The sequence below is a fragment of the Schistocerca cancellata genome, chromosome 5 (genome assembly GCF_023864275.1).
Source record: "Schistocerca cancellata isolate TAMUIC-IGC-003103 chromosome 5, iqSchCanc2.1, whole genome shotgun sequence".
NCBI classification, from domain to species: Eukaryota; Metazoa; Arthropoda; class Insecta; order Orthoptera; family Acrididae; genus Schistocerca; species Schistocerca cancellata.
Window position 1 is genome coordinate 19798060 of NC_064630.1, and position 12747 is coordinate 19810806.

The 12747-nt window shown below is 40.5% G+C and overlaps 1 protein-coding gene across 1 annotated transcript in view; it reads left to right on the forward strand.

Moving 5' to 3' along the window:
• Window positions 1-12747, forward strand: part of LOC126188077 (dihydropteridine reductase) — a 59183-nt gene that overhangs the window by 26922 nt on the left and 19514 nt on the right. The window contains exon 5 of the mRNA XM_049929527.1: window positions 438-630. Coding sequence (XP_049785484.1) covers window positions 438-630 — 193 coding nt within the window. The remainder of the gene's footprint in view (window positions 1-437; window positions 631-12747) is intronic.

Sequence of the window (12747 nt, forward strand, 5' to 3'; positions counted from 1 at the left end):
AATGCTTACATCTAACAAGCATGTCTTATATTGTGTGGTTCCTTATTACAATGGTATATGAAGTTTGCGCCTTCTGTCAGCTCATACAAATGATGGTCATTGTTCCAATAAGAGTATGGATACTGCAATAAATTATTTAAAGTTATATGAACATTAACAGCTAGAAATTACTTGCCAGCTTTTAAATTTGTGGAAACATCTAGATGTCATAGAATTTTAATGTAAGGATGAATGTAACATGCTGAACATCATCTGTTTTGATTACCTCAAACAACCTGAAATCATCTTTGGTATTCTGAGACCTGGCACAGCATGAAAGTACTTTCATAAAGTGCTGTTTCAATCGTCCAACTTAACTGCTATACACGTCCTGTGCATTTGTATCAGTGAGTGTTTTTTTTAATATGAATTAATCAAATTACTATGTAAATTTCTAGGGATGATTGGATACGGAATGGCTAAAGCTGCCGTTCATCAACTGACAAAATCATTAGCTGCTGAAAACAGTGGACTTCCTGCAAATTCTTTGGCAGTTGCGATACTTCCAGTTACCCTTGATACTCCAATGAATCGGAAGTGGATGCCCAAAGCTGATTTCTCAACATGGACTCCCTTAGAATTTGTTGCAGGGTAAGTTCATGCTTCAAAGCAAAACATTCAACATGGCAGTTAAATTTGCTACTGTGGCGAGCAAAGGGTTCTTTGAGAGCATTTGCCTGTAAAGAAGATAAAATTGTTAATGAAACTCGAGACCAAGCAAGTGATGGGACATTTGACATATTTTTAGAAGAAAAAAAAGCTGCCAGTCACTATAATATTTCCAGTCATGTTTCAGAGAGCTATTTCTTCTGTGATGAAATACTGATATTTTACGTTTTGTTCTGTTTGCACTGAAGAGTAAAATGGAGCACCATTGTGTGGTTCTGAGAAGTACTAAATAACCACAAATAAAAAAAAATGTATAAAATTTATTTACATTGTAGTCACAACATACACTCAAAGACAAAAAGACAATGCACCACGAAGGAATTGTCCAAATGGGATGGAAATCTGTAGGTGTGATGTACAGTACAGACATACTAAATTATTGCAATTTCAAAAGTATTGGATCATTTACTAAAGAGAGAGAGCTTCACAAATTGAGCAAGTCAGTAATGCATCGTTCCACCACTGACAGAGGTGCAAGCAGTTATTTGGCTTGGTGCTGCTTGATAGAGTTGTTGGATGTCCTCCTGACGAATATTATGCCAAATTCTGCCCAATTTGCTTGTTAACTCATCGAAATCCAGAGCTGGTTTGAGGGCCCTGCCCATAATGCTCCAAATGCCCTCAGTTGGGGAAAAATCCAGTTCCCTTGCTGGCCAAGATAGGATTCAGCAAGCATGTTGACAAGCAATAGAAACTCTTGCTGTGTGCAGGCGGGCATTAACTTGCTGAAATGTAACCGAGGATGGGTTACCATGAAGGGTAACAAAATGGAGGGTAGAATATTATTGACAAAATGCTATTCTGTAAGGATACAGAGCAAAGGGGTACTGCTATGAAAAGAAATGGCACCCCACACCATCACTCCTCGTTATCGAACCGTGTGGCAGACAACAGTATCCCACCGATGTGTGTGTCTTAAGACACATCTTTGCTGGTCGTTGGAGCTCAGTTCAAAGTGGCACTCATCACTGAAGTCAATGAGATACCAGCCAAAGATTTGTCTGGAGTTACCCTAGGCAGCCAACTTAGTCCTGCAAAACCATATAAATCAGTTCTGAAAATTAACTATTGACCCTAAATAACAAAAAGTGTGAGGTCATCCACATGAGTGCTAAAAGGAATCCATTAAACTTCAGTTACACAATAAATCAGTTAAATCTAAAGGCTGTAAATTCAACTAAATACCTACGAATTAAAATTATGAAAAATTTAAGTTGGAAGGAACACACAGAAAATGTTGTGGGGAAGACTGACTAAAGACTCCGTTTTATTGGCAGGACTCTTAGAAAATGTAATGGATCTACTAAAGGGACTGCCTATACTACACTTGTCCATCCTTACCAGTTAGGATCAATGGAGTACATTGAAAAAATTCAAAGAAGGGGAGCATGTTTTGTATTATTGCGATATAAGAGTGAGTGTCTCACTGAAATGTTACAGGATTTAGCATGGACATCATTAAAACAAAGACGTTTTTCATTGTGGCAGAATCTTCTCACAAAATTTCAATCACCAACTTTCTCCTCCAAACACAAAAATATTTTGTTGACATGATGTACAGAGGGAAAAATGATCACCATTATAAAATAAGGGAAATCAGGGAATGATATAAGTGTTTGTTTTTTTCTGTGTACCATACGAAATTGGAATAATAGATAATTGTGAAGGCGGTTCAATGAAACCTCTGCTAGGCACTTAAAAAAACTCTCCAACGAATTCATTTCCTTGCCCTCCTCGGACTACCAGTATCCATCACCTGTACAAGAGCCTTCAATCATCCCCCGCAGGCGACGAACCCTGCCTCACAGACCTACTACATTTATCATAGCTCAGAAACTTTCTCTCAGCACCATACAGAACCCAGAACCTAAATAAACCTCAAATGCAGTCATGAACCTCGCCCCCAAAAAGCCTTAGTCTCACAGAAGTATCGGTCCTTTCCAAAGACTTACCATTTGCACAACTCCCACTTCTCTCCTTCTCCCAGTTCATACAGTGGAAACACTTTTCCACGACCAACCCTACCAATCAGACAGAATGTAAAACAAATGTTGAAATCTGCCTGACTTAGTTCCTCTAACCAACCATGATCCATTTCCACTGCCACTTAAATCATCACCTATTAACATTCCAGAATTTCTTAACTCAAATCTAGCATCATCATTATTGCCCCAATTCATCAACATGGAAAACAACCTTACATCTACAGAAAGAACTGCAATCCACCGCCTAGAAACTGATCCTGGCCTTACAATCCTACTGTGCACCTTCAAAGTCTCTCCGTTGTCGCGAGCCCTGCCTCACCTTATGGGGTGCATAAGGTTGGCAGGACCTGTATGTCTGTATGAGTTTCGTAGACCTGCAGTGGTAGGGTGGGGTTAGTAGTGTAGTGTAGTGTAGTGTAGTGTAGTGTAGTGTAGTGTAGTGTAGTGTGTGTGTGTGTGTGTGTGTGTGTGTGTGTGTGTGTGTGTTGCAGTTGATTGTCTTAATGTCTAGTTCTTGTGTAAGCTGAGTGTAGTAAGAATGCTTACTATTGCAAAGAGCATTGTTAGTGGATGAGATTTTCAGTGCAGGAGGAAACTTTATGGAGCATTTGAGGCGGCAATTTACATTGTGTTTTCTGCTTCAAGGTGGTCACATGGTGACACTGTATGCGATTTAATTCGCAAATTCTGACAACAGGTTCAGTCAGTGATGTACCACGAACTGATAGGTCCACAAATTTAACAATATGTAAGCTTGATGACGTTTTGGACATTATGTTGCAGAGTCCAACAAAATCAGTGAGGAGATTATTGCAAGAAGCCAAATCTCTCGGACGACAGCACATAAGGCTGTAACCAAAGAACTGGGGAATTACCCATATAAAACTATTGCTGGTCAACAATTACATTGTACCAACAATGTAAAATGAATAGCAAACTGTGAATGGTTTCAGTGATTTGTTAACCAATGTGCAGTTGGTGTTTCAGATCGGATCTTTTTCACAGATGAGGCTTGGTTTCACCTATCTGGCTACATTAATTCCCTAGATTCACGAATTTGGTCACCATTGCACACAGAAAATTGGAGTGTTGGTTGCCATCAAGCAAGCATGAATTATGGGTCCGATCTTTTTCGATTCTGCCACTTCCGATGCCTGGTGCTCCCAGATAATTTATCCATTTATTGCCTGCTGAATGTCAGTGAAGTCAGCCACTCATTTTTCCAACAAGACAATGCTACTGTTCATATGTCACACCAGTCTCTATGACTTGTAGATGAAATCTTTGTAGACAGATTAGTTATGAAAGGTCTCTGACCCCCCACTCTCTGGATCTGTCTCCGCTTGACTGATTCCTTTGGGGTGTGGCTAAAACATTTATGTATCAAAAGAACCCAAAGACAATGGAGGAACTGAAGACAATGGTTACTGATTGTCTGCATTCAACTGCATGTGAAACGCTGGTAAAGGGGTTCACAAATAAATGTTAACTTGTTGAATTATGCCTTCAACAAGGAGGAAAACATTTCAGAATCTACTGTGATATTTGTGAGTTCAGTGTATTTATTTGTAATTAATATAATTAATTTCATTGTTTTAATTGCGATAATGTTGAATCACATCTCCCAGTGTAACTGCAGCCACTAGCAGCGAATCCTGGCCCTTGATTATACAGACACATGAATGTGCTACCAGTCTTATGCACCATGCTGCAGAGAGACTTTGTAGACACACTGTACCTGCCAACAAAACTTTCACTACCCGTAATATTGAACTACAGGGTTTATCTGATGGAGGGACTCTGGCAACTGTCAGATTCGTCCACCTACAAACCCTGCCACAGTTACCCCACTCCAGAAATCCAACAGTTCTCCAGTCCTCTGTCAAACCCTTACACCCATCCCATAATCCCCTGAGAGTCCCTCTCCGTCTCCCTCTCCCTATACCATTCCCAGTATTTCTACCTTTTATCTGCCTCACAAAGTACTGAAACCCAACCATCCAGGACATCCCATTCTGGCTGGTTACTGTGCCTCCACAGAGCGTGTCTCTGCTCTTGTAGACCAACACCTTCAGCCTATTGCCCTTAACCTGGCCTTCTATATAAAAGACATCAACCATTTCCTCCACCAACTCTCCACAGTTCCTGTTTGTTTACCACATAGTGTGCTGCTCATTGCTGTTGATGCTACCTTCCTCTACACTAACATCCCCTGTGTCCATGGTCTTGTCAGTTTTGAACACTGCCTTTTCCAACGACCGAATGAGTCCAGACCTAGAACCTCCTTCATGATCAACTATATCCCCACCTATGATTACTTCTGCTTTGAAGGCATCACCTATAGGCAAATCAAGAGTACAGCAATGGGCATCTGCATGGCAGATTCCTAACCACCAAGAATCCCAAACTGATAACCTGGTTCAGATTCGTTGACGACATATTATCGATATAGATCCAGGATGCCAACACCTCATCCACGTTCCTGCAGAACTTCAGCAATTCCTTCTCCCCTATTCACTTCAGTTGGTCCTGTTCAACTCAAAAAGCCACTTTTCTTGATCTCCACCTCAAGGATGGCTACACCAGTAGCTCTGTCCATATCAAACTTACCAACCACCAGCAATACTTCCACTCCAACAACAGCCACCCATTCTATACCAAGAAGTTCGTTTCATACAGCCTAGTCACCCATGGTCATCGCATCTGCAGTGATGAGCATATATACCATAGGTCACACAGAGGCTTCACAGACCAAAATTACCTATCCAACTTTGTACAGAAACAGATCTCCCGTGCCTTGTCTTTCCAGCCACTACTGCCTTGCACATATCCACTGTCCAGTCACAAATGAACACTCTCTATGTGACTCAGTACTACTCAGGTCTGGAGCAAGTGAATCCCATTGCCTGCTGGAGTTTTGACTCCCTCTTGTCATGCCCTAAAATGAGAAATATCCTACACACTAGCCTTCCCACCCCTCCCACAGTGCTAATCCACCAACCACCAAACCTATGCATTGTCCTTGTCCAGCTCTGCACCACTCCTACTCCCAACTGCTTACCTCATGGCTCCCTGCAATAAACTTAGATGCATGACTTGTCCCCTACATCCTACCACCACCACCACCACCACCACCACCACAGACATCATCTATCCCATTGAAGTCAGGGCTACCTGGAAAAGCAGTCGTGAACTTCTAGTTAAGCTTCAACCATTGTTCTGCTGTCTGTTTGGACATGACAGCAAATAAGCTGTCTGTCCATGTGAGTCGCCACTGACAAACTGTGGCCAAGAGAGAGCCGGGTCACCCAGTTGCTGGACATGGTGCCTAAGCACAATGTGCTTCACTGCAATGACCGCATCACGACCTGCACCTTCTGTTCCCTTCATACCAATACCAGCTTTCCTGAATAGGTGAGAGGGAACTCTCCCTGCAGTATATCCTACATCCCTATAACCCCTCGAGCCACGACATTTGCTAGTCCCCATCCTCAATTTACCTGTGCCCTTCACTGCATATACTCCACCAACACATCCCCACTTTCCCCTTCTCTACTTCTGTCCCCAGCTTGTTCCTGCATGTCCCACAAGCAGCACTACATTTTTTCTCACCCCATCCTGCTATCCCATCTCGTGCTCATGTCTCCTCCTTACCCACATCAGAGAGTTCATAACTCGGTTTCTGTTGGTGATTGAAAAGTAGGGTTAAGTGTTTTGGATGGCCCTTGGACCATTTGTATATTTAACAGAAGTATCATCTTACTGTAACTATGCTACAGTACAGGCTCAATTTATGAATATTATGTACTTCCTCCAGTGTAGGCAAAAAGAGTAAACTGGTAGGTTCTTTTCGCATTAGATGGGTTCTATGGTGAACCTTGAGATGGTGTAGGGAGGCACCATTTAGTTTATGGCTGGTTCCTGAGCAAATCTGGAAAAAAAAAGTTCTTCAAGCCATCTTATGACCAGCAGATATATAAGTAACTAACTGCAGAAAATTTGTCAGATATAACAGTATATTCTCTAGGCATTTATCTAGAAGTGCCATTTTCAAAAATCTTCATCTGTTACTGGGAAACTCTCCAAAAAAATTTTTTTGGGTACCAAAACCAAGTCACAAATTCCAAGATGGCTATGCACAGTAAATGGGTATACTTTTTATGATATATTTCCAAGATTCCAATCTCAAACAGCCTTCAAAATTTTCTCGGTATCTTTGTTTCCAAGATACAGAGTTTCAAAGTTACATTACGTGTACACTTAAAATACGCATGTAAAATCCGGTGTGAGGTGAAAATCTAGTTTATAAAGTTATGTAGCATGGAGAAATATGCTGTAAAGTGTCTTTGTTGTCATATTAAGGTTTCTGGGAACACCATGTTGTGTAATACTGAAGCACATGCAAAATTTTTGCGCACATAAAATCCTGTGTGAACTTAAGTTTTAGTTTTGCATTATTTCAGTTTCACTTAAGTAAACTATCAAAATTCTTCTGACTCATAAAGCTCTCTTTGCGAAAGTGACATGCTCTGCTGTAGCAGGTATAAACAGGGAACTACTGGAAAAATGCTCATATTGGGGCATAAAAACCTGAATATGCTCCTGTTTAAAAGTTTCTGAAAGTGGGATACCAGCTGCCCCATTCGACCTTCTTCAATGCCTTTAAAAAAATTCCAACAATTTTAGCATGCAAACATATTCATGCTTTTTTATGTTGAGAGAGGAGGAGACGGTGACAGTGGGAAAGAGATGGGGAAAGTAATGAATGCTGGAAGATAGTAAATAATGGTTTTAATATAGAAAGAATTAAGGAGATGGATGTGGATGGGTATGCGCACGTCACCTACAGAGAAGGCCACAGCGTGCTGCAGTGATACCACACAGAGCTGGCCAGTGTTGGTGAACCATGATTTATCTTTTCAAAGAATATTCTTAAAATTTTATTTTATTTACGAGCAATTCATCAAGATCATTAACACATTTAATCACACTATGTAAGCGTGGAAGTAGTTGCTAGGGAGTAACTGATGAAATCAAAATCAAATTGCTTTTAACAAATGGGAATTTTATTCCTTAAACAAGATTTATAATTATAAGCAGAAAGCACCCTCTAAATATCAAGTTAACAATTTATTCAGAGGCAGAAAGAAACAAATTTTTGAGTGTATGAGCTTTCAGGCTGAGAACCTTGCCGCTCCATTTTGACACGGCCGTAGTCACGACCGCTCACAACCACCTCTGAAAGACTACACTGGTGCAAATCTGCAACACACCAGATTACCTTAAAGTAAAAGTTTTAACAATTCACACAAGCACACAAACTATGTACACCATAGGAGGGATGTAAATGGTACAAAACACTAAAATTAAAAGATTAACTTGCCACCGAAGGTGCAACTTGATTTTAACTTCTAAGAAAGTCTTACGGTGAAAGGGTGGCAACTTTATGTACTAAAATGATCATGTAAATAAAAGCCCATGAAATGCAATCTTATATAAAATTGTGCAGGGTCGCGAAACAAGTTGCGATGCTCTACAGTACACAAATACCGCCTCTCAAGATGATAGGCAAGATCAAAACATGTTTCAAGAATTAGGCCGTTACACTCCAAGCAATAAATTCATTAACACACTAAATCTGACAAATTATGGTAGAGGCAGCTCCAAACGACAGACACTAACTGCCTAACAAATACAGACGAGAGACAGACTAGCAAGCTGGGGATGAGAGACTGACCAAGAAAACAAGTAAAATTTAACAAGAGTAAATCACACAACATATCACCAGTCACTTAACTTCTAATAAACTGCAATTTCTCGAGAAGACCTGGCGCAGCACCCCCAAATCGCTCTCACAAACCGTCCGCTGCCAGCCACTTCAACGGACGCAGGAAGGCGCACTGATCTCCCGTCTTTCCTGGTCCGCACCAACCGACCAACTGCCCGCTGCTCCGTCCGCGACTGCTGCTCCATCGCGACTGCCCTGCTGGTGCATCTCCCATTCACTTCCAGACCCACGATGGCAGAAATACTGGGTCGGACTCAACCATGCAGAGGAAACACGCCCACTGGCAAAATGACATCCCTGCACCAGGAAAGGACCAAGCCAAACTCCACAAGATGGTAACTGAAGGGGCCCAGAAGCGCTCGGAGAACCAGTTACACCACGGCGTCGCAGCTCGCACCGGCCAGACTGATGTCGTGGGCTAACTCCTGTTGCTCTCAGGTCGACCGCGAAGCCACTACCTCTCGCTATACGGTGCGGCCCACTGGACTCACGTGGCAACCTCACATGCGCTGACGCTCAAGGCGAACAAGTCATCTTGTGTCTCAGTGCGCGACCAACCAACCAATCAATCCAACCGCCAATGACCATTGCCCAAGCAACTCGAGCAGACTGGCGGCCTAATGCGCAGACTCAGATGCAGGAACTAAGCCCCGACCGGGCAGCCATTCGCTGAGTTCTCTTACTGGCGAAGTGGAAAGATTCTCATTTATCCAGCCTTAACGACTGATCCGAACGAAAGACATTCTAGCACCCCAGACGACAGACAGACACTAACTGACTAACAAGTGCGGCCGAGAGGCAGACTAGCAAGTTTGGGACGAGATACTGACCCCGACTGACTGACTGACTGACTCGTGAGCTCATAGCGCCCTTTAAATGCACGTGAACAGCAACCTTTCCCCCTTTGCCACCAGAGGGAGACACCAAAGCTGCGACTGCCACAGCGGCGCCACCGCCAGAAACAGAAGGCGACTGCTTCACACTACGCGCTCTTCAAAACAGCAACTTTTACCACGGCTCAGTTGGCAAGGTGCTGTGCTGACAGAATTGAGGTGCATGCCCTGCAGTCTTTCTCAAGCAGTTTTACGGAATCTGTTCCTTAAAGAAATTGATTCCTTTGGCTATTCACATAGAGCACTTCTGCACATTAGCATGGAGAGGGGGAAGTACTGGCAGGTGCAGAGTTAATTGAATTGGGCCACATTTATAGTGTTAACTGCTAAGGCTGTCTGTCCGTGAGTGTATTTTCTTATATTGCATACTGTGCTCAGCCTGAAGGTTTGTTTGAACACTGCGGTACATTACTAAATACGGCGGTCTATCTTTCTTTCTCCCACCTGTGAACCAACTTATACAGCCAGTTTGAGGGGGTGTACAGTTCAAGATGCACTATGAAACACAGTTCAACTTGAAAAGTTTCTCATTGTTTGAGGTGAGAAAACAGATAAGTAACAAAAAAAGACTTATGACCAAAGGGGGACTGAACCCGAAATCTTTAGCTTTGTAGTTTGCAACTTAACCCTCTGAGCCACATTTCTGGACAAACCATCAATAAGTTATTTATCAGATAGAAACTCACAAACCATTAATAAGTTATTTATCGAATAGAAACTGCATTGAGCCAAGAGAACAGGCAGTAGTACTAGAATTCTGTACAAGCAGTAGACAAAAAAAATATGAAGGCATCCTTTGATATTCATTATTTAAAGTTATGAATAATAATTATTCAAACAATGGAAACTCCAGGTATGACTATCATCAATGTAGGAAAAGACAGATTGCTATTTACTGTAAAGAAGACACGTCAAGTTGCATTGGCACTCCAGCCCGAGATGCTGGAGTTTGCGATTGTGTGTGTGCATGAAGTGTGCTTGCTTGTGTGTTTGTGTGAACAGTGCATGTGTGTGTTTCTTTTACTGATAAAGGCTGTGCCCAAAAGCTATATGCGAGTGTCTTTTAATTGTGCCTGTCTGCAACTTGATGCGTCTTATTTACAATAAATGACAATGGGTTATATTCGCAAAGGAATAATCTCTTTAGCTGTGAATAATTTGTTTGTGAATAAATTTGAGTGACTTACTTATTTGAATAATTATCTAACCAGAAGCAGTAGACAAAAAAAATATGAAGGCATCCTTTGATATTCATTATTTAAAGTTATGAATAATAATTATTCAAACAATGGAAACTCCAGGTATGACTATCATCAATGTAGGAAAAGACAGATTGCTATTTACTGTAAAGAAGACACGTCAAGTTGCATTGGCACTCCAGCCCGAGATGCTGGAGTTTGCGATTGTGTGTGTGCATGAAGTGTGCTTGCTTGTGTGTTTGTGTGAACAGTGCATGTGTGTGTTTCTTTTACTGATAAAGGCTGTGCCCAAAAGCTATATGCGAGTGTCTTTTAATTGTGCCTGTCTGCAACTTGATGCGTCTTATTTACAATAAATGACAATGGGTTATATTCGCAAAGGAATAATCTCTTTAGCTGTGAATAATTTGTTTGTGAATAAATTTGAGTGACTTACTTATTTGAATAATTATCTAACCAGAAGCAGTAGACAAAAAAAATATGAAGGCATCCTTTGATATTCATTATTTAAAGTTATGAATAATAATTATTCAAACAATGGAAACTCCAGGTATGACTATCATCAATGTAGGAAAAGACAGATTGCTATTTACTGTAAAGAAGACACGTCAAGTTGCATTGGCACTCCAGCCCGAGATGCTGGAGTTTGCGATTGTGTGTGTGCATGAAGTGTGCTTGCTTGTGTGTTTGTGTGAACAGTGCATGTGTGTGTTTCTTTTACTGATAAAGGCTGTGCCCAAAAGCTATATGCGAGTGTCTTTTAATTGTGCCTGTCTGCAACTTGATGCGTCTTATTTACAATAAATGACAATGGGTTATATTCGCAAAGGAATAATCTCTTTAACTGTGAATAATTTGTTTGTGAATAAATTTGAGTGACTTACTTATTTGAATAATTATCTAACCAGAATGAAATAATAGTAATCCCAGCAGAAAAATGCCCCTATTGGAGTACAAAAAAGGAGAATATTCTCCTGTTTAAGAGTGTCTTGACTGAAAAGGACACGGAGTCGACCTGGGTTGGTGAGGTGCTGTGCTAACAGAATTAGGGCATACATCCTGCTTTCTTTTGCAAATGATTTTACATAATCTTTTTGGTAAATAATTTGATGTTTGCTTTACTTTTAGTTACATATGTCAGCTTCATGATAAAGTGCCCATAATTTTGTTAATAGTCGTAGTTATTGTGATGTTTCACGTATAAGCAAGAAATTCGAAAACGTTACGAAGAAAAATAGGGTCCACTATGAAATTATGTTTTGTGCATATTAGACGATATATTGCTGTGTACAAAATGTAGCTAATATTTTGAATTTTTCATGGAACTTGGGAGGGGATCAGTATCTGCCTCCGCAATCAAGAAAATGGATTTTATATAGCGTGTTCACTTTCTATCACACGTGCTCGAAAATGAAATATTCATAATATCCCTCGCATCTTGTAAACCGTTTGAGATATTGAAAAAATATTTTGGAAAATGATAGCATGCAGAGAGGGAGTATTTTGCCATGTGGTTAACATACAGAACTTCCTTACCTATGGCTATATAGAAAAAGCTATAGGTTTTTTTCCCCCAACCAATACTGTAATTTTCTTAACAGTCATTGGCAACTATCGAAAAGAGAATTTGCTGATATGAAAAATATGAAATTTCTTCTTATGTTTCATTTCTTCTTATGTTTCATTTCTTCTTATGTTTCATTTCTTCTTATGTTTCATTTCTTCTTATGTTTCATTTCTTCTTATGTTAGTTACTGTAAACTGACACAAATTCATCTGCAACTTTCTCCATTGTACGAAATTAACCATATCAGATATGGGTTTCTTGTTGATATAATAATGCAATTCGTTTACATTTGTAGTGTTACTGAAGTGAATGAACAAAGTAAGAACTTAGTGGTTACTAGTGACTAACATTACCAGACTTTAAAGTCTCCCAAAAAGATTGTGGAGTTTCTGGACTAGCTTTAAGCTTTCTGTTACACATAAGAGTGCATAATATTCCAACATGCTTGTGTAAAAGACTTTTTTGACTTTCTACACAAACTGTAATTATTGTAGCAGTGCCTTACTCATGATTTAAAACCAATTAGATCATGTGTATCACTTCCTGTGACCAATGGAAGCTTACAATACACTGCCAAACGAATGTGGAAGACAGGGTTTAGAGTATC